At 33.6% G+C, this 24245-nt stretch overlaps 1 protein-coding gene across 2 annotated transcripts in view; it reads left to right on the forward strand.

Annotated features, from left to right (window-relative positions):
• The window catches only part of CCDC178 (coiled-coil domain containing 178), a 477586-nt gene that overhangs the window by 417112 nt on the left and 36229 nt on the right, over positions 1-24245 (forward strand). For both annotated transcript variants that reach the window (XM_033178030.1, XM_033178032.1), the window contains one exon: positions 9439-9573. In XM_033178030.1, coding sequence (XP_033033921.1) covers positions 9439-9573 — 135 coding nt within the window. The remainder of the gene's footprint in view (positions 1-9438; positions 9574-24245) is intronic.

The following is a 24245-nucleotide window of genomic DNA, read 5'->3' on the forward strand; positions in this document are numbered from 1 at the left end:
TACTATAAATAGCTCAGTATTAACTGGATTTTTTATATCTGTCATTCCTGCCTTGCCAAAAATCTGTGGAGTAGTTTATAATTGCTATTGTTTGGGTTATTACAATAAACAGAACTGATAAGGCTTACGCTATTTGCCTTGTGAGCTGCACTTCACATCACTGTTGAATTAAAATTGCATGCACATACCTTCACTTATCAGTTTTATCTGTCAGAAATTGAGAAACACAGTATGCTTTCAGTATGTGAAAACTTATAACAAGCAGCTTGAAATTGTAATCATTATTTGAATATTCTAGTGCAAATAAATGAATGTATTTGTGCTATTATCTATCTACTTTCATTCTATCTAAAATAAATTCCTATAGGAAAAGCTCATTATCTTTTTCCAGATGGCCTTTATCATATTTTGTCAAAGCTTTAAATATGATTTTAATTAGATTACCTAAGGTACAAATGCAAATCTACGGGATACAGCATTTTTTTCTCTTCTTTGTCAAATGTGAGTAAATCTTAGAGCTGCTTCTACAGTTGGCCTATTTGTTTGACTGCGTTTGTAGATAGGAAATACGGACTTCTGAAATGCCTTCATCTTCTCCCAAGGTATTACTCACAATATTTCTATTCTTAGATTGCAGGCTTCTTACCTAAGGAACTTCCAAACTCTCTGCCAATCATATCAGATGAACTCTCAAATATTCAGGTACCTCTGATGAGTTAATCCATGCATACATGTGCATCTTTCAGAAATACTGTAACCTCTAACAATTGTCACATATTGTCACCACCAGGTAACCACTCCCAATTCCCACTCCAGTGTACTGAGAAGTGATTTTTTTTTTTTTTTTTTAGATCTTATTTTTTAGAGGAGTTTTGGGGTTTACAGCAAAATGGAGTGGAAGGTACAGAGAGTTTCTGTATACTCCCTTTCCACACACATGCATAGCCTCCTCCATTATCAACAACCCACTCCAGGAGGGACATTTGTTACAACTGGTGAACCTATATTGATACATCATCATCACTCCAAGTTCATCCTTTAGGGTTCACTCTTGGTGTTGTACATTCTACAGGTTTGGACAAATGTGTAATGGCATGTATCTGCCATTGTGGTATCATACAAAATCTTTTCACTGCCCTAAAATCCTGTGTGCCCTGCTAATTTATCCAGGGAGGTAATTTTTACTTCAAAAATTTGAAATTGTTCCACACTTTTCATATTTGTCCTACACGTTGTGTTGATAAAGATTGTTTATTGCAGTGATTCTGTTAATTTTCTGTTTGGATTCTGTATCTAATGGATTTTCATGTTGCATGTGGAAAAATTCTATGTTCTTTTCAACTACCAGTTGTAACTGGATCTTTATAAATTCCAGTTTTTATAAAGATATTTTTCATCCAAAAAAGTATAAATGAGGTATTTCACAGATTTGAATCCAGCAGTTGTTTGTTTTCACAAATCCAGAATGAACAAATCATCATTCATAGATAAAGAACTTTGAGTGCTGTTCATGCACTGTCTACCCTGCCAGTTACTATCATCTTTGTATTCTAAAGGACTTTTTGTTTTTGGTATTGACTGGTCTTTGTTTCCTGGCAAAACAATTTATAGTTCATTTTCAGATAACTATACATATGGTATTTGTATTTTAATTAAAAAGACTGTTGTTATGTCTGATTCTTATAAGGAGAAATTCATTATAAGGACACTTCTCATTTCCTTGAAACGTTCCCTTTCTTTTTTTTCAGGGTTCTTAAATTGCAAAAGCCAGTTAAATGATGTACTTTGGGGAGTTAATTTTTGGTACCATATGTCTCTAAAAATGATTTAATTTTATCTAAAGTGTGTTTTCAATGATATTTATGTTCTGTAAGACACAGGCACAATTTAAGGAATTTTTTAAGGAAAAAACATACTACTCATTATTTCAACACATTAGCATGATATGTGTATAAGCTGACAAAAATATCTGTTTATTAAGGTTAATATATTTTTACCATCTGAACTCTGTGGTTACCTTTTGAGACTAGCAAATTCAAATTCTCATGAAAAGATTTTACATATGGCCATCTTTAATTTCACATGAAATAAGTTATGAATTCGCTAACCACAACTGTGTTAATTGTATGAGTGGGATGAAGGAAAATGCCAATAATTTTATGAGGCAGCTAAAAGTAGTAATTTTTTCCTTAATGATATCAACTTAGTATTTTGGATATTTTGTTTATTATAGGTAAGATCATATTTAGTGAGTATATAACACAAATATTGTACAAAAAGCTATTTTTGTATTTTGGCAGATGGCCAAATATAATAGGATACTCTTAACAAACAAATTATAATAAATTCTCTGAAAGTAAATCATTCTAAGCCACAAAATATGGAGGATGCCTTTCTTGCAGAGATGTTACATTAACATAGGTTTTATTCTTTAATGAAACAACTAAGCATGCAGTAAGTTACAGAGTTATATATAAACTATAAATAAGTAAACACGTTTCTAATAAATTTCTGTGTAACTTGACCAGATTTGTAAATCCTGACATTTTGTTTTGCATGTTTAAACCAGTAGAGATGCATTCAAAATCCTCAGTCGGCCTCTTCCTATTATTATTCCCCTCCTTTCTCATGGTTAATTAACCTTTTGTGTTTACCATTCCAATTTTTTAATGCCATTTTTACATAGTAATAAAATTTTTAAAAAAGTATTATTTGTAAGATTTTTTTGTTTCTTTAACATCCAAACCACCTGCAATGTTAATGTGTTTATTTTATTTTATTTTATTTTATTAGAGACAGGGTCTAACTATGTTGCTTAAGATGGTTTCGAATTCTTGAGCTCAAGTGATCCTCTTTGCCTTGGCCTCACAAAGTGCTGGGATTACAGACATGAGCCACCATATATGGCCAGTGCGTTTATTTTAAATGCTGTGTTTTAGGGTATGAACATACCATAATGTATTTTTCGTTACTTCAAAGACTATTAGATTGTTTCCATCTTTACTATAGCAAGTAATGCTATAAATGGAAAGTATTTTATGTTTTTCCCTGAGTACATATGACATTTTTTTTGAGAGCCATATATCTCAAACTTTAGCATACATTAGAATCACCTAGAGATCTTGATAAAACACCGATTGCTGGCCCCAAGGTTTCTGATTCAGGGAGTCTGAATGACTGTATTCCTAACATTCTGAGGTGATACTGATCCTGATGGTCTGGGAACCACATGCTGAGAATTACTGGTCTAGAGTATGTAGCTTAAAGTATAATTTCTGGATCAAAGGGAAAGTATAACTTCATTTTCAATATGAAATAATAAATTGTTCTCCAAAGTTTTTGTATCAAATTATACATAAATTTGAACAGCACATGACTTTAATTTTTTTCACATCTTTACCAAAATTTGATATTGACAGATTTTGTTAGTATTTGACAATCCGATGAGTTTGAATTTTATTTATTCATATCCTACTATTAAAGTTGAATATCTTTTCAAATGTTTTCAGGCCAAATGGCTTTCCTTTTATGTTAATTGCCGATGTGTATAATTTGCCCATTTTTTTCTGGTATACTGTTTTTATTTTTATTATTGACTTATAAGGGCTTGTTATATGTTAAAGAAATTAATCCTTGTCTGCTGTGTTATTAAAATCTTCTCTAAACCTGCAGCTTATATGGTTACTCTGTTTAAATTTAACTTAAAAAAATTAAATGTGGTTTGATTTGTCAATTTTTTTTCCATTAGAAGTTATCATTTTAATTTTTATTTAAAAATTCTTCCTTTCCTCAAAGGCATAAAGTTGTGTCATGTTTTTTAAAAAATTGTTAAAGGTTAACTCTCCTCATTTCAATCTACTTTGCTTTTATTTTCTGTATGTTGTGAGTTAAGGATCTCATTTTATTTTATTTTGCATGGAGATAGCCAATTATTAGCCATCCTTTCCACGCTGATTTGTAGTGATATCTCTGTCATGTGTTACATTTTATATGCATGTGTCTGTTACTCAGCTCTCTTTGCTGATCAAATGCTCTCTTTGGATGATCCCAATATTACTCTTAATTCCTACAGCTTTAAGATAAATTGTATATATCACATGTCAAATTTTTCAGGCTTGTTCTCCTGTTTCACAGTTGTCTCATTAAATATTCTCAGTCCTTTGTTCTTCCATGTGAAATTTTAGATCAACTTTCATAAAACCTGATGAGATTATAGACTACTCTGTGGAAAACTGATTTGTCCATGACACTCTTTTCTCATATATGACCACACTGTACCTCTAGATTTATTCAGTCCTTATTCTTCAAAATATTTTGTAACTTTCTCTATAAAATCTTGCCCATTTTTAAATAGGTATCAACCTAAGTACCTTTCATTTTATTTTATGGTAATAAATAGGATTTTCTATTATAATTCAAATTTTGTCATATTGATTTATAAAAATGGGTCGGGTGCGGCGAGTCATGCCTGTGGTTAGGAGCTCAAAGCCAGCCTGCCCAACATGGCGAAACCCTGTCTCTACTAAAAACACAAAAATTAGCCCGGCGTGGTGGGAGGTCGCCTGTAATCCCAGTTACTTGGGAGGCTGAGACAGCAGAATCTCTTGAACCCAGGAGGCAATGTTGCAGTGAACTGAGATCCCACCATTGCACTCCAGCCTGGGCGACAGAGCAAGACTCTGTCTCAAAAAAAAAAAAAAGTTACTAATTTTTCAGTGCAGATATTATAGGCAGAAAGTTCCTAAACCCTCATCACCTCCTTTTTTTTTTTTTTTTTTTTTTTTTAGACGGAGTCTCGCTCTGTCTCCCAGGCTGGAGTGCAGTGGCGCTATCTTGGCTCACTGCAACTTCCGCCTCACTGGTTCAAGGGATTCTCCTGCCTTAGCCTCCTGAGTAGCTGGGCCTATAGGCGACCGCCACTGCGCTCGGCTAATTTTTGTATTTTTAGTAAAAACTGGGTTTCACCATGTTAGTCAGGCTGGTCTGGAACTCCTGATCTCACGTGATCCACCCACTTGGCCTCCCAAAGTGCTGGGATTACAGACGTGAGCCACCGTGCCCGGCCTTTTTTCTATCTCATTGCTATCTTTTGTCCTTCTATTTTTTTATTGCATTGACAAGAATGAGCAATACAGTTTTAAAAAGCGGTATTGATTTCTGATATCCTTATTTTATTTTGCCCGACATCCACAGGAAGATTTCTGACATTTATTTAGTAAAATGTTTGATGGAAGTTTTTGGTTTATACCCTTTATCAGGTAAACTTTTATCAGCTCAAGTTGAGTCCATTTTAATAAACATTTATTGAGCGATCACTGTCTGCTGACATCTTAAAATGGGGTTTTTTCATAATCACTTTCCTAAAATAATTGTTGTCATAGCTATTTGATATAATCAATCATTCTTCGCAGCATCTTAGTTGTTTTTTCCTTAAATATTCTTTTGAATACTTATTGTCTTTCGTGTGTAAATGTGTTTGTGTGCATATGTTATTTTATTGAATGCTGGTTTTCTCTCTTTAAGATTGTCTTTAATTCTTCCTTTTCCTGGTTCTTGTTTTTCCATAGGCCTATTTAGCTATTGATTTCCGCTCCCTCCCCCCCAAAAAAAACCTCTTTTTTGAGATATTACTCTCTCTTAGTTGATCCTTTAAAAACTTCTCTGTTTAAGAGGCTTCAGTTAACATGTGAACATGGATAAATTCAAGGCCTTTATGGCTACCTCAAGCTAGAATACAGACAACTGAATAAAAATAGACACTGCATACAGCTGCTTCTCCTCATTTGACTTGTGGCTGTAGAAAACATTACTATTCAGTTTGCTTTGTTTACACATGCTGAAGAGCTCCCACTTGTAAAATTTGCCTTGTTGTTAAGGAATTCCTCTACAGCTCATCTTTCCCTTACTTGCTTTTTGTCATATGTGTGGCTACTCTAATAGTATTAATTTATTATTTTCTTTGACAAACAAATCTTGGTTCATAGGTGTAGTTCCAAGTATCCTATGATCGCTTGGGGGAAATAAGGTATTCTGAGAGCTAAGCTGGCTCCAAAAAACTGCAGCCTTGAAATAAGAAAAATACTAGAGAAAATTAAAGTGGTATTCTGCTGTAGGTGACTTTTCACTGAGATATCTGATTCCACTCAGTAAGGCTAAGAGTTCATCCTATAGCCATTCTTTCAAAATCGTTTATTTCTGGCTTATTGCTGTGAACTTTTCTTGTCTTGATAGTCTATTGTCCAATTTCTGTACAAGGTAGGCTTCCATTTATTGTTGTCTTAAAAATTCCAAATTACAACGAACTAGTAAGGTAAGGTCTGAGGTAGACAATAATTAGAAAACCTATTCTATGTGATAAGGTTTTATCATGCACTTCTTACTAATATCTAACAAGCATACATAAATGTTTATTTTGGATCACAGCCTATTTTCCAGGAATCTCTGTGGCAAAGGTTTACAGAACCCTTGGGTGTTTCCAGCAGTCTTTATGACTATCCTTAATCTGGAAGTGACTGCTAAAATATCAGAGAGAGAAAGAGAAAAGCCATTGAACTTTAAGTGATATGGCATCATGGTTAATAACTTAAACTTGAAGTTAGACAGAAGTAAATAACCTAAAGCAAGTTAACCTCTTTAAAATATAGACTTCTCAGCTGTACACTGGGGTTAATCAAAGAAGCTATCTCAGCAGGCCCACAATCAACCTATGAACTGTGTTGTTTAAATAAGTCACATTGGAAAGAATGGAGAAAGTTGACAGATTATTTGTCTTTGTTAAGAAAATATCAAAAATCTAATCTCTTCAGAGCCTCCACCCACAACAGACAATTTATAGTTAAGCTTCATTTAGCAAATTGCATTTATCTATTAGATTATGGCCCCTTCATTCAGGATGTTTACCTCAGCAAACAATATATTTAGGTAGTGTATAAAGAACTATACTGCAATATGTATTTCAAAATATATTTCCACATGTAATTTCAGAAATGAGCTAGCCTGTTAGTAAAAATGATTGATAATTTAATTTTTTTGTTTTTTGTTTTTTTTTTTTGTTGAGACGGAGTCTCGCTCTGTCGCCCAGGCTGGAGTGCAGTGGCCGAATCTCAGCTCACTGCAAGCTCCGCCTCCCGGGTTTACGCCATTCTCTCGCCTCAGCCTCCCGAGTAGCTGGGACTACAGGCGCCCGCCATCTCGCCCAGCTAATTTTTTGTATTTTTTTTAGTAGAGACGGGGTTTCACCGTGTTAGCCAGGATGGTCTCGATCTCCTGACCTCGTGATCCGCCCGTCTCGGCCTCCCAAAGTGCTGGGATTACAGGCTTGAGCCACCGCGCCCGGCCGATAATTTAATTTTTAAGCAGGTAAAATTTCCTTCACACTCATTTCCATTTTTGCCCTTTAAAAAAATCTGTAAGTTGCAAGGTCATATTTTAATAATGAAGACCAGTATAAAAATCACACAAATTTCAAACATATATATGCTATGAAATTATTTTCAGGAATATTTGTCATGTTTTTTTTCTTCTGTTATGTTTACTTGACACTAAATGTCAGCTTCTGTAGCCTTGCCCACTGTTTGCAATTGAAGTAATTTCTAATTTAAATATACATGTGCTCTGCATCTTATTGTTAAAGCAAATTTAATTAATATTATTTAAATCATTGATGCATTCATTAGGTAATACAGGGCCAGTGCTAACTCCTATGGACCATTCCTGAACCCTCAATACCCAGATCCTTCCCCTGTCCCTGAACAATAATTAAAGTCTTAATATGACTCTTTATGTAGTTGTGAACATACACAATGAACTAAACTTTTCAAATGCCTTAATGAGTATATCAAGATACAGCATACCTCCCCCTGTTGACTGTCAGGCTTAGCTTATGCTAAAGAAAACACCTTTTTTTTTTTTAAGTTTGACAAAATTTGTCTTCAAATAATGCTAAGTTTTAATTTAATAGCCCAAATTATCTGAAATGAGCACAAACTGGTTCTGGACAATGTAATTCAGCATTTAGTAAACTGAAATATCTATAGTTTTCAAAGTCTTTTCTTCTTCCTAATCAACTAACCAAAAATAGAGGCTTTATTTTCCTGGGAACCAAACATAAATACGTATGTATTGTTTATACCAATGCATAATGAGGATAATGATGTTAAACAATTTACATGCAACACCAAGTATTTAGTTAAGTGAATTCTTTTATTGAAATATATATACAAAAGAGTTCCCAAATTTTACACACTCCTTATTGATGTTTTACAGAGGATCCTGTATATGTAACCCACCAAATAGCCACATTTTTAACATGTTTTTATTCTAGTATGAGGAAGTATTTAATATAAAAATTGTGTTTGATATTACATGTTTGGATGTAAATTTTATTTTTTCATTCTGCAAAATATGCTAAAAAGGAACTGATATCAGCAATTATCCCCATTCCCAAAACCAAGAGTTTTCAGTGACAGAATATATTATATTGTATAAACATATGATATATACATTCATTATACATATATAACATAAGCACTCATTATAAATGTTTGGGATTTTTAAAAAATTATTTTTACTGTTAATTTTATGTTTATCCCTTTGAAAATGCCTTATAATAATTAGTATGGCGTGCCTACGGTAACTGTTGAAGAGCAAATGTACATTGTTTTGATAAAACATCCACTGTTTTCTGTTGGTTTTTATATTAAATTTCCAAATGATCTATCATATGTCATAGGCGAATTCTTTCTTTTTCTGTACAGATCCTGTATTAAACATGTCACTTCTTAACACCGCGTCCTCTATGCTTTAGTGCAGTGAGATGTTTCCATGTCACATGGTCAGAGGGAGGTAGATTAATAGGGAGTTCTAGCTGGAAATTTCTTTCTTGTTATTGTTCTCCCTCAGCAGTTGATGGCGAAGTTAATTCTCTTTAGTTTTGTCATGCTCTAAAGCACACATTGCCAAGCAATGGTAAGCTTTATGAGAAAAAAAGCAGTGATGGTGTCCATCAAAGTCTTAAAGTTGCATTTTTAAACTTTGGCTTGACCTGATGTGCCATTCAAAACGGCTTCAAAAGATGATTTTTTTCAAGAAAGGTTCAATATGTCCCGAGGCTATCGGTTTTGAGTTAAACTGGGTGAAGTAGAAATATTTTACTCATCAGCTTTGCAGTCACAGAGTTTGCCTCAGCTAGAACAAAACTGCTGAGGCATTTAGAGAAAATTAACCCCCCATCCTGGCGGCCAGATGTGACTGGTTTCTGATGAATGCACATGAGTGGGCTGAAAAATCAAGAGACTGTGAAATTCCTGTCAGGTCCGTACAGTGCAGAATGGGCTATTGACTGCTTTCTATATTTCTCTCCATCATTCTTCTTGAACACTGCCATTAATTTCCTCTCCTCCTCTAACTTGTGTTTTCTCCCCTCCCTCTTGCCTTTAGCTCTGTCAGCTGCAGAGAAGGATGCACAGGCTGTGGCAGGAGCACTTCAAACTGGTGGTCCTCTTCAGCCAGATGAGGCTGGCCAACTTCCAGACAGACTCTCAGGAGAGTATTCAGAAAATATTAGCTGTGCAGGTAGGTGATTGCAGGGAAGTAGGAAAGATCATTCTGATCTAGATTGAAAAGCAAATGATGGGTAGTGTGATGAAGCATTAAAACCATATCCCATCAGAGTTTTATAAATTTTTAACCTCTTTAATAAACTGGAATTGCATGAAGGATGAATTCAGTAAGTTAGCACATATACCATGCATACTTTGGGGGGAAAGGGAGATTGGACTTATTTCTCACAAGCCTCGGAACAGATTTTTATTAATACATTTGGTATAAATAGTATTTTTTTTCAAATCTTCAGGCTTTGCAGATGTCATCCAGCTATTTAAAAGATGTTGACACAAGATACTGTGTGCTGCTTTTGTGCAAAATCCACTTCAGTGAAAATAACCCTCTTATGTTTACTTAGTTTAACTGTTGTCTTTCCTTTTCTATTTTGCAAGAGGTTCATCCTAAGCAGATTTGGAGATGACTTTATCTGAAAGATAAGTAACTTGAGACTAGAAAGTAGCTGTGGTTCTAGATGCATGTGAGATTTTACTCCTTGTTTCAATGAAAATATTTAGCAGATACATTGTTTCATTTTAAGAATTATATATTTTAGAAACCCACATTAACTATGTGAAGACAATTCTTAAATGTTACTCAAACTTTTAAAAAATTAATGTTTTACCATATTAAATGTTACTACATGCATAAAACATGACCTCCCAAAGAAAAACACATACTACCTTATTCTATTTACTTATAGTAACTTATACTATAACATACTACTTATTCTATTAAGTAACAAAAACTAGAATGCCTGTTCTATGAAAAACAAAAACATAAAATCACACTTTTCAGTAATATGAAATGAATGCTAAACCCTAAACCAAATCTTTTTCTAAACATTTTATTATCCATGCACTTCATATTGCTTTTAACTTGAGTAAAGAAGATTTTGCAAAACACTTGAAAAGCTATGAAGCTATTTCAAATTTCATTCCTGCTGTTGTCCTTTTTTCTGGTATTTTCTTCTGAGGATTGTGTGTGTGTGCACTTTATATAGGGGATGTATTGATAATGGGTTATAACAAAAAATTTAAAATAATTGAAGAAAAAGGAAGATTTTGAAAGGCAGTGCTTACCACATGTAGATTTAATCAAAATTTATGTACAAGCTTGAGTACAAACTACAATTGCATTATTTTAGAAGTCAGAAGCGTCTTCTTTTCCTTAAGTCTGTTAAAATGTAACACATTATTCGGTGGCCAGAACCTGTGAATCTCTTTTAAATATTTAAAGGTAATCTGCATGTTCTAATTAGTATCTTAGAAAAATCTATATTTTTGTCCAAATGGTCTTAAAAATCTACAAATGATAAATTCTCACTGTGAATGATTATGTATTTTCAAATATTTAAAATGTCAGAAATTATTTGAATATCAGTAAAGTGATTCTCTAATTCATACCCTTCAATAATCCTTGTTTTAATTTTTATGAGAATTTCACCAACATACAGTTTATCAAACTTGATTTTAAATTACTTATTTGTATGGCTGTTACGTAACAGCGGGAATGAAGGGATGGGATAGGATAGGTAAGGAAACTCAACTACTCAGCATCCAGAGACACAGCAGCAGCATAAATTAGTGCCTTATTTTCTTATCTATTGGAGATGGCTTCCATTTAGAATATTTCAGTTTTGGCTTTCAATAAAAATGTGAGAATACAATTTTCAAAATCTTGCCACAAAACAGTAGAAATATGCAATCCTCTGGGGAAAGAAACATCAAGGCTACAACCTTCAGCATGGTACACAACAACCTTCCTGACCAGCTCGTGCTGATCTTCCCAGCTTCATCTTCTCTCTGCTTCAGTTCTGTAGTATGTTTCAGCCACTCCACAATTCTTACTAATTAAGAAACTTGCTGTGAAACTCTTTCTTCCTTTTTTGTGCTTATACTCTTCCCTGTTTCTGCAATACTCATTTTTGTCTTGCCTGTTTAAAAACACCTGACCATCAAGCTACGATTGACTTTCTTCACAGAATTAGAAAAAGAACTTCTTTAAATTTCATATAGCACCAAAGAATAGCCCGTAGAGCCAAGACAATCCTAACCAAAAAGAACAAAACTGGAGGCATTACGCTATCTGACTTCAAACTATACTACAAGACTACAATAACCAAAACAGCATGGTACTGGTACCAAAACAGGTATATAAACCAGTGGAACAGAGCAGAGACCTCAGAAATAACACCACACATCTACAACCATCTGATCTTTGACAAACCTCAGAAAAACAAGCAATGGGGAAATGATTCCCTATTTAATAAATGGTGCTGGGAAAACTGGCTAACCATATACAGAAAACTGAAACTGGACCCCTTCCTTACACCTTATACAAAAATTAGCTCAAAATGAATTGAAGACTTAATTGTAAAACCCAAAGCCATAAAACCACTTAGAGAAAACCTAGGCATACCATCCATGACATAGGCATAGACAAAGACTTCATGACTAAAACACCAAAGCAATTGCCAAAAAAGCCAAAATTGGCAAATGGGATCTAACTAAACTAAAGAGCTTCTGCACAGCAAAAGAAACTGACATTAGAGTGAAGAGGCAACCTACACAATGGAAAAAATGTTTGGGATCTACCCATCAGACAAAGGTCTAATATCCAGAATCCACAAGGAGCTTAAACAAATTAACAAGAAAAAAACAACCTGATGAAAATGTGGGAAAAGGATATGAACAGACGCTTCTCAAAAGATGACATTTATGTGGCCAAAAAACATACAAAAAAAGCTCATCATCACTGCTCATTAGAGAAATGCAAATCCAAACCACAATGAGATACCATCTCAAGCCAGTCAGAATGATGATTATTAAAAAGTCAGGAAACAGTAGATGCTGGTGAGGCTGTGGAGAAATAGGAATGCTTTTACATTTTTGATGGGAGTGTAAATTAGTTCAGCCATTGTGGATGACAGTGTGGCAATTCCTCAAGGATCTAGAACTGGAAATACCATTTGACCCAGCAATCCCAATATTGGGTATATACCCAAAGGATTATAAATCATTCTACTATAAAGACACATGCACATGTATGTTTCTTGCAGCACTGTTTACAATAGCAAAGACTTGGAACCAGCCCAAATGCCCATCAGTGATGGACTGGATAAAGAAAATGTGGCACATATACACCATGGAATACTATGCAGCCATAAAAAAGAATGAGATCATGTCCTTTGCAGGGACATGGATGAAGCTGGAAACCATCATTCTCAGCAAACTAACATCAGAGCAGAAAACCAAACACGTGTGTTCTCACTTGTAAGTGGGAGTTGAACAATGAGAACACCTGGACACAAAGAGGGGAACAACACAAACCAGGGCCTGTAGTGGAGTGGGTGCTCTCCCCTTGATGGAGAGCATTAGGACAAATACCTATTGCACGCAGGGCTTAAAATCTAGATGATGGGTTGACAGGTGCAGCAAACCACCATGGCACGTGTATATTTATGGAACAAACCTGAACATTTTGCACATGTATCCCAGAACTTAAAGTAAAATTAAAAAAAATAATAAAATATAAATGAATAAACAAAAACACCTGATCCAATTCAATAACTTCCTCTACAAAATGATTCTGAGTCCTTCCCCCACCTTTCTGTGCAAGATGAATTAAATTCAACCTTACTTGAGTTCCTACAGTACCCTGTACATACACACAAACCACAATTATATTTTCAGCAGCTAACCCTTCCTACGTGTTGCTTGTCCTCCTTCCTGGAAGATTCTAAGTTCCTTCAGGCCTTTATACCATCAGTGAAAGAAATCCTTTCAATTCTCCCTGGGTTGTATTTTAAGGTGTATCGTAGCAAGGCCACAAGGGGGCTTGATAATATCCTATGTCTGTCTTGTTTTCACTTATATCCAATTTTTTTAAAAGGAAAACATGCTAGAGTGACTTAATATATTTCTGGAGTGAGTCTGCAGGTATCAATGTATACAATGTGATCCAACATGACTAAAAATTGCGTAACAGACCAGATGCTACTGGTTTTCATTTTCCTGTGGCTTAGTATCTCCATTCCTTTAAGTGCCAATGTCAGGGGGTTCTAAATAATGTTTAATATTCTGAAGGTAGTATTAAAATGATGCCATAAGATTTTGGTGAACAATTCGATGCGAAAATCATTTGATGAAGGTTTTGAAAAGTAAATTGTACATAACCAATATTGAGGAAAAGCAATTAAAAAATCAGTTAAACAGAAAAAAAGAAATTTTGTTTTATCTTTGGCCTTGGAACAATTCCTTACAGGGCCATACAAAGGCGTGATTGGCAGATCTACAGTTGGCAGAAAACCAGGTGGGCCAGATAAGCTTTTGAATTACATGATCAAGCAGAAACCAATAAGATGAGCTATAACTGGAGCAAAGAATTGGTGTATTTGACTTTGAAGCCCTTTATATGAAAAAGATTTAGGGATTTCAGTTGACCACAGTTCTGATATGAGTCAAAGTGAGCTACTATAAACTTAGAACCAAAGACCTGTGCCAGCCCTAGTAATCACAGACAACTTCTTGACTCTGAAGTGTATGGCATATTTTATATGAGGCCCTAACTTCATGTCAGAGCTCTTAAGAAGTGCCATTATCGTGTCCTTTCTCCTCCCATTATTTTTTATTTGTACTTAATCCTGTGACATGTATTACCTTTTTGGCATGTTATTTGGAAAAAAGACTGAGCATTAGCAAATCATTTAAATGAGAGAGTGACGAAGCTACAGCATATAAAGTGGTCTTAGACTGAGTAAGCAGAGGCATTTTTGTCTGGAGGGAGATAAGTCCCATAAGATAAATTGCACTTTTTCTTTCATTGAGTATATCTGTGGTAATTTATACAAGTTTGGGAAGCATAATTTAAGGGTCATATTGACACACTAAAGAGAAGCAATATAAGAAAGATTAAAGAGTGGGAGAAATATAAAAAATTGGGGGTGTTTAAACATAAAAGACAAAGGCTTTGGAAGGGCAGACATCTAAAGGACTGCAAGTGAGGGTCAGTATATATAGTTTGTTGAGCTCTAGAAGCCAACACTGGGAACAAATCATGGGAGAGGTTGGAAAGTGGGTTTAGGGTCAAGAGGAATAAATTTTATAACAAGTATTTCTGTCCAAGTGTGCACTTCTGGTGTTCAGAGGTTAGATAAACAGGCCAGGTGCATTTGGGAAGACGTTACTGCGGTGATTGATTGAGGAGAAGCAAATGGACTGAGGGTCAGTCCAGAGGACACCTCCTCAGGGATGTGCTCCCCCTAGTAGGTTCCCATGACCTCTTTGTGCAAATATCTGTGGTGTGTCTGTGCCTTCTCACCCACTAGTATGTTAGTCTTCTCAACTCAGAAAGCATGTCTTATTTCTTCATCGTCATCTCCCTGGCACCAAATGCAGTTCTTGGAACATAAGTATAAAAATTTTGTTGAGTTCATGAACTGGTTTAGTAAGATTAAATGTGATAACTGCAAAAGTTCTTTCTACCTCTAGGTGCCTACAGTTCTGTAAGTTAATAAGCAAAAGCATTCACTGGGTGCTTTGCCGGGAATTCTCATAGCATAGGTTTAATCATTTAACACACACACACACATACACAAACAACTAGATATAGCGATAGTTTCCTATTTCTGGAAAAGAATTGTGCAAATGAAAGAAAGAAAAAAAAACACAACAGAAATTTAAAATCACTTAGCGGTGTGATGTGAAAGGAAATCTGATTATGTGTTATCTTTTGAACCACAAAAGAATTTATAGAAAACATGCATTTTGGACTTTTAATATATATACATTTAGAGATATTATGCTCGAGGAATAACATTAAACTGCTAAATATTACTGGTTAACTCTATATAGTAATAGAAAAAGTATTTAATTATAGCTGCCAATAATTTAAGAATATATACCATAAATCTAAAACTGGATTTTTCCAATGTAAATTAGTACAACCATTATGGGAAACAGTATGAAGATTCCTCAAAAAATAAAACTGTAACCACCACATGATCTAGCAATCCCACTACTGGGTATATATCCAAAGGAAATGAAACCACTATGTCAAAGAGATATCTGCATTCCCATTCCCGGGTTCATTGTAGCACTATTCACAATAGCCAACACTTGAAATCAACCCAAATGTCCTTCAACAAGTGAATGAATAAAGAGAATATAGTGTATCTACACAGTAGAATACCATTCAGCCATAAAAAAGGAATGAAATCATGTCATTTGAGACAACATAAGTGAACCTGGAGGATATCATGTTAAGTAAAATAAGTCAGACACAGAAAGTGAAATAACAACATAATCTCATTCACATGCGGAATCTTAAATATTTGTCTCATGGAAGTAGAGAGTAGAACAGTGATTATCAGAGAGTGGGGAGAGGCTAGAGGAGAGGAGGATGGGGAGAGATTGGTCAACAGGTGCAACGTTACAATTAGATAGGAGAAATAAGTTCTGAACTATTGCACAATAGGGTAATTATAGTTAACAATAATGTACATTTCAAAATACTAAAATAGGGGTTTTTGAGTGTTGTCACAAAGAAATGATAAATGCATTAGGAGATTAATATGCTATCTGTCCTGATTATACAGTGTATGCATATATTGAAATGTCAAATTGTACCCCGTAAATAGGTACCATTATAATGGATCAATCAAAAAAAATTTTTTAAAGTATGTATGAAAATTACAAACACAAATTAACCCAATATAAAAAGAACATTCTATATGATTCCATTCAAATAAAATGTAAAAACAAAACAAAAAAGGAATTTGTCACTTTCAAAATACTAGAGGAAAAAAAGTACCATAAAATATTAGATAATTCAAAATGCAAGGAGTACAGGAAGAGCAAAAAAATGTGCAAAGTAAAGCCAAATGCATTAGTGATCCTAATAACTGTAAATAGTTTTATTGCACAGTTTAAAGTTACAGATTTGTAGATTGGTCATAAAAGCAAAATTCATATTATTTAGAAGAAATGCACTTCAAGCAAATAGAAACTGAATGAAGATCCTGGAAAAAAAAAAGAATAAATTCTAATTTTAAAAAGAGAGAGAAAATTCAAGAAAATAGAATTAGAAAACTCAAATTTGGATGTTTTGTATTAATAAAAGATATAGTCTAAGACATATCAATCATGAATGTAATGCACATGACAACATAACTTTATAAAATAAGATCTGGTTAAAATTCAAAGAAAACTAGACAAATCCACAATCACGATAGGAAATATTAGCACATCTTGAACTTTTTAGAAATAAAAGAAAAAAAGAGCATCACATGTCAAAACCTGTGAGTTGTGATTCAATTGCAAAGAGATTCAACTTTAGAAAATATGTTAATGTAATTTAATATAAACACAGATTAAGGGAGAAAGCATAGTTTTAATCAATGCTGAGAGGCATTTGCTAACAATAACAATATACTTATTCTAATAAAAGTTACAAAATAGTTTACAAATTTAACTTCATAAAATGTACTTGGTAATTTGATAAAGAAGGTAGAGATACTACTCAGAAAATGGACAAAACTTTGAATCAGCAAAAAAAAACCTTTAGAATTAATAAGACAGTTATTTACAATGGCAACCTAAACTATAGTTTCTAACCATAATTAACAAAAATTAACTCAATCTTTTTAGAGACAGGTACTAAACAATGCCAGAAAGACATAACCCAAATGAAAGTAAACATATCACATTTTTATGGATGAGAAGATTACATATATATATATATATATTTAGATATCAAATTTTAAATCCAACATTTTTAAAAATACATAAATAAAAATCCATTCCATACAATCATACTCACAATCCAAACAAAATTTGTGTATGAAGCTCAAGAAGATGATTCTAAATGTATTTGGAAGATTAAAATCCACCAAGGATAGCTCTAACATTTTTTAAAAGGAAAAATTGTTGTTGGATTGGGGTGAGGGAACTTACGCCACTGAGTGGCAAAATATATCAAAAAGTTACATTAATTAAATTAATACAGCACAGCATTAACGCAAGAATGGATAGAAAGATCTGGAAAACAGAATAGCTGATAAACATTTTTTAAAGGGTCCTATAATAAATATTTTTAGTTTTCCAGGCCATACAGTCTCTGTTGCAACCACTCAACTCTGCCTTGTAACAGGAGAGCAGCCATAGACAGTAGTATATAAATGGATGCAGCTGTGTTCCAATAAAAATTCTTTTACAAAACAGACAGCAGGCATGAGGCTGCTCACTGGAACAAAGAATCCAGGAAAAGCCCCACAAATACTTAGACTTTAGAATATAGTGAAAGTAGGATTTCAAATTGTATACGATGAGAGTGGACTATTATTCACTTGCCAGCTATCTGAGATAAAAGTAAATATTCAAAATATACAGAATAGATTATTTTGGATATCTACCTTGTATGTGTATATACCTTATAAACATTTTAAAAATCTATTTTTTAAAATATAAAATATTGTATAGTGTTAAGGTACACTGAGGGGAATAAACTTGACTACGTAAAAATAAAGACTTTTTCCTGGAAAAAGATATAATTAAAAATCTCTTTTATTATATATAGTATATATTTTTATATATAAAATAAGCATTTATTTAAATCAATAAGAAATAATATAACCCAATAGGAAAATACTTCAGGTTTCAGACAGCACTGTCAAATGATATATGAAAAAATGCTCAATATCAGAAGTACACAAAAAAATTAACAATGTAAAAATTATTTACATTACAATGTAAAAAATTTGTTTTCAGCCATCATGCTGGCACATTTTTTAAAGATATTAATTAGTGGTGATAAAAGTGTAAAGAAAAGTAAACTTTCATATTCTGTTGAGGACTATATTGTCCTCAAAATTTTAAATCATATATTCCTTAATAGAATAATGTCATATTTTACACTAGAGATACACTCCCGCTTGTGTACCAAGAAGCATGTTCTAAGGTTGTTCGTAATACAGCACTAGTGATAGTGAAAAATCAAAGGCAATGTAAATATCTATTGAAGACAATGTAAACATCCAGCAATATAAGAAGACATAAATAAACACACATATATCTAAAATATGTCAGGCTAAACAGGACTTTAAAAGAATCAGGGGGAACTTTGGGAAGCCAAGAAATTATGTAAAAGAAATAGTAAAAAGAAGAAAAACATACAGAATAACATCTTAAGCAAATGACCTTAATTAGGTAAAAATAAATGCATAGCATTCTATATTTCAGTAGTCTATATTTGAGTTGTGTATTTATATATTAGCTATAACTGTCCATATTTAAATCTGAGGAAATAGGTCTAGAAGGATGCACACTCATTGGCACAGGATTTTTGGAAATGGAGTAGGGTTTGTGATCTGTGTGGCTGAGCAGGTTGGTGAGAGAGAAATTTTGCTCATTTTTGCTCATGTATTGATATATTTTTATTTTGTTTTACAATTCATTTGTTAGGTAAATAATTACTGTTAGCCTATGTGCCAGTCACTGTCTGAGGTGCTGGGTACACCGTAGCAAGCAAAACAGACAAAAATCCTTAACCTCATGGAACTTACTTCCAGTTGTGGAAAAAAGACAGTAAACAAACAAGTTAAAGATCTAGTCCCGCTCTATTCTAATGAGAAAAACAAAATAGAGAGGCGTCATATGGAAAGGACAGGAAAGATGATGAAATATATTCTAGCAATATTTTTTGCATTAATGCTTGTGTAAATAAACAGTTCAAAGGGTAAACTTTTTTTAAAAATCTCTCTTTCTGTGGGATATTTTCTGAACTGAAATATACACTTAACCACTCTGAATGCTAGAGTCTGAGTTTTGGAGTAGATGGGTTGACAAGTTGGTTTGCTGACTTGGTTTGTATCATCTGGGACGTGAAGCAGGTATAAACAGCACCTATCCAAGGGTCATTGTGAGAATTAGATGAGATGATGTATATACAATGTGCCCTGTACACAGTAAAGAACCGACTACCTTAACTCACTTTCTTTTTTTTCTCCTGGTACTGTGTTAAGACAATTCTGAAAATTCAACATTTTGCCAAAATTAATTAATCGTGGAAACATTCATACTTCCCAATCATTTTCCCTTCAGAAACTGGTGATTCCATGGATATCTGACATCATTTCAAACTTGAGAATTCAAGAAACTAGATATAGGCACACAACACCTCTAGTCATATAATGTAATAAAATAAACTTGGTTGATTTCAATTCTTTAATGATTCCTGCCTCAGCCTTTAACGTATGCATAAACACATAACCAAAAAAGAAAACAAATACTTAGTTAAAACATCCAAATTAATAAGCCACATTTAATCAAATATCTTCCTTTAGATGTAAATCAGCATTCCACCCTCATCTAAAGCTGACTATAGCTAATAAATAAGTGCCTTTTGCCAAAAGTTAGAGTCAGAAAATTATAAGCTGAGTTTATAAGCTAATTTGTTCTACACGCCTACCTTTAGGAGTGATTAGCTTATGATTCTCCTATGGTCAAGTGCCTCTACAATTCCACTTTGATTGACGTGGGTAAAACGTAAATTACTATAATGTTCTGAAACACTGAATTTATTCTGTACTTATTGATTACCAGTATAAGGTGTACAGTACACATCATGTTTTGCACCTTTAAGCAGTTTGCTGCTAAGTTGAAAAATATCAATGAATTTCAAGGCATATTTTAGGGATTCCCACTATATGAAAGGCATTTTGCTGGACACTTGCGCTTCAAAGGTAGAAGACATACTCTCTGTCTTTCAAGAGCTTGACTCTCGTAGAGGAGGTAGACACAATATATTGTGTAAGTACAAATGACGGCAGTAAGAAGAGCACTTAGCTCACCCTGAGAATGGAAGGCCAGTTCTCTGAAGGAGAGAACTCATAAACTATATCTTGCAAGGTGAGGGTACATCAACAAAAGGTAGTCAGGGATTTATATTAACAGAGAGCAAAGATATATGAGAACAAAAACAGTATTGTGTACAGGGGAAATGACTAACAATTTTATATAAGTAGAGCATAAAAATGCAACACAGGGAGCATCAGAGATGAAATGAAGAGGGAGATATAAAACTATTAAGGAATAATAATGACATGACTAAATATTACCAGGTACAGACAGTGAACGTTACAATTGGCCAGGAAGTGGGAAGAATTACTTAAGTCTGAATTCAGGGAAATGCCTTTGTAAGAGTGGGGCTTAAAACAGGAATGAGCAACTGAATATAAAGGGAAGAATGGAAACATTCTGAGGTGGGAAAAGGGAAGTAGCTTAAAGCAGAGAAGTATGAGGGACTTAGGAAACAGGTTCCTGGGATATGGAATAGACATTCTTGTTTTCTTTCTTTTTATCTAGTGCAGCATTTATCTAGCCATTACTATGTGTCAAACCTCGTCCTCCATGCTCGTTCTCAGGATACAAACCTAGGCAATTTGGCTGTGAGGTACCTGCTCATAACCACTATACCATGGCAATTCCCTGTGTGTTTGTTAACTGAGTTTAGATTATGTTGGAGGAAGACAGTGTGAAACAAGAGATAGAGTAAGGTCTTTAACAAGTACAGAAATATCAGGCTAATTTAGGGTTAATATTTCAGAAATGTACTAAATATTTAGTAAATCATTCTTGACCACTCAGTTACCAAACCAAGTGCTAAAATATCAGCATGCACTTTTTAGGTATTTTTTTGTATAGCATTAATGTAACTTGATTTATTATCTGCCAATGGTGAGTGCACTGAAACCAGAAAAAGTATAGAAACAATATGGCCATTTTGGTGAAAAACATGAATTATAGATCCAATTAACTCAAAGAACCCCCCCCAAAAGAGATACACATAAAAAAACGTGCCAAGGTAAATCATAGTAAACTCCTGAAAATCAAAGATAAAGAGGTAATCTTAAAAACAGCCAGAGGAAAAGAAATAAAAAATTACCTCTAACATCTTATCAGAAACAATGGAGAATAGAAGACTTAAAATAATATCTCAAACTGCTGAAAGTATAAAACAAATACAAAAACAATCAGCTCAGAATTCTCTACCCAGCAAAAGTATCTTTCAAAATTAAAGGCAAAACAAAGATATGTTCGATATATGAAAGTGGACAGAATTGTTCACTAGTCGACCTGAATTACAGTAAATGCTAAGAGAAGTATTTCAGCTTCAAGGAAATGACCAGAAAAAACCTGTATCTACAGAAAGGAAGGAAGAACAGATATGATAAATATACTGACAAATATGAAAGACTCCATTTATTGCCTTCATTTATTAAAAAGACAATTGAATTTCAATACAAAAAATACAGCATTGTAGTGTAAGATTTACAGCATATATAAATGCAAAATAAATTAGAGTAATAGCATAAAAGATGGGAGAATAAATAGAATTTTGTGGTGCAAGTCTTTAATATAAAATGATTATGATATTGACTCATGGAGACGAAAGGAAAGATGTATATTGTAACGCTCCTTTAAAAATTAAGAGATATCACAAAAAAAGCCAATGATAAGATTAATATGGAATCCTAAAAACTATTTGATTAACCCTTAAAAAAAAAGGCAGTAAAGGAAAAACAGAAATAAAAAATAAATAGAAAAAAAATGGGAAAAATAACAATAGACCTAAATCCAAGCACACCAAAAATTATATCAAATTGATTAAAATCCCCCACTAAAAAGCATATATTACGTTAGGTCAAGGGTCCTCAACACCCAGGTTGCAGATGCATACCAATCCATGCCTATTAGGAACCGGGCTGCCCAGCAGGAGGTGAGCGGCCAGGAGCAAGCATCACACACAGCTCCGCCTGCTGTCAGATCAATGGCGGCATTAGATTCTCAAAGGAGCACGAACCCTATTACACATGCAAGGGATCTAGATTGTCTGCTCCTTATGAGAATCTAATGCCTGATGATATGAAGTGGAACAGTTTCATCCCAAAACCATTCCCTGCTTTGTCTGTGGAAAAATTGTCTTCCAGGAAACCAGCCCCTTGTGTCAAAAAGGTTGGGAACTACTGCATTAGATAACATACAAGACTCAATTTAAATTGTCTGTGAGTGACACACTTTACAAAAGAAAAGACTGGTAACTTGAAAGTTTTAAAGATGGAAGAGTATACCATGTAATACCAAGCTCAATATGGTTGGTGAATCTATATTAATATCAGATAAATTTCTCAACTAGAAATATTATCAGGAATAGAGAGAGACATTTCTTTCATAAAAAGAATGAATGAATTCATCAAGCACATATAAACAACCCTAAATATGTATGTATCTCATAAAAGTTCAAAATACACAAAGCAAATATTGAGAAAACTTAAAGTAGAAACAAAATAATGCATAAGTATAGTTTGAGATATCAACACTCCTCTCTCAGGAGTTAATAGAACATAAAGACAGAAAACCAGTAAGAATATGGAAGAGTTGAACAACACTATCAACCAACTTGACCTGGTTGACATTTAAAAAACAGTCCATCCCAAATAGCTCCATAAGCATTATTTTAAAATGCATATGTAACATATAAGCATTTCCAAATGTAGACCATATCCTGGGTCATGAAGCAAGTATTAATAAAAGTAAAATGATTGAAATAGTAAAGAATAAGTTTTCTGACAACATGGAATTTTTATAAATGAATAATAAAAAGATATCTGAAAAATCCCTCAAATATTTGATAATTAAATTACACACTTGTAAATATATTATGGGTCAAAAAATTCATTATAAGGGAAATTATGAATTATCTTGAACATAATTAGAAAGTTCATGCAAGATTAATCCCAGGTGATGAAATTGACAATCCAAGGGGCATCAGGCTGAATCGATTTTTTGGACAGAATTGGAAGGCCTATATGGGTGAAGCATAGGGCTGGGGTAGAGAGGAGTACAAAATGAGGTGACCAAGACCAGATTTTCTGTGGGTCCAATTTAGGGATTATCTTTATTGCTTAATTAGCACCTAATTTAGCATTTAGCATATAGAACCTAGACTAGTACCTGGAGGTATCCTGATAAGAAAGTTGAATAAATGAATAAATGAAGTTTATCTTGACTGTTGATGTAACCAAATCTACTTTATTGTTTTCAAAGTCATAATCTCCCTTTGAGTGCATTTTCCTCCCCGTCTAGTCTCTAATTTCCTGTTTCACTTCAAAGTTGTTTCCACTCACTCTGTTTCTAACCATTTATTCTCTAATTCTTTGCTTTTTATTCATTGGTTATGATACCACTTTTCTGACTCTCTCACCTCTCAAAATATCTGGAAGATTCTGACAACATCCTTGAGTGCCTGTGGATAACAAGTATAGCCTTGGATCACCTATTTTCCTTCCCTTTAAGGATAAATAAAAGATAAACACAATTCGTATATTGATATCTAAGATGAAAGTGTATTTATTTCACAATGTATCAATATGACATAGCTTTAGGAGGTTAATGAAACATTTGTCAAGATTAAATTCCGCGAATTAAATGATCTATTCTTCTTATTCTGTTAAATGACATATTAAGCCAAAATGTATTCCTTCCCTTGATTTTAAAATAAAGTGAACTTATTTCTGATCACTTTTATTAGAAAGACATACATTTTATGTGTTCTGATTTTTTCTTAGACTTAACAACAACAACAAA

This window comes from Trachypithecus francoisi, unplaced genomic scaffold, assembly GCF_009764315.1.
Source record: "Trachypithecus francoisi isolate TF-2019V2 unplaced genomic scaffold, Tfra_2.0 Lachesis_group19, whole genome shotgun sequence".
NCBI lineage: Eukaryota > Metazoa > Chordata > Mammalia > Primates > Cercopithecidae > Trachypithecus > Trachypithecus francoisi.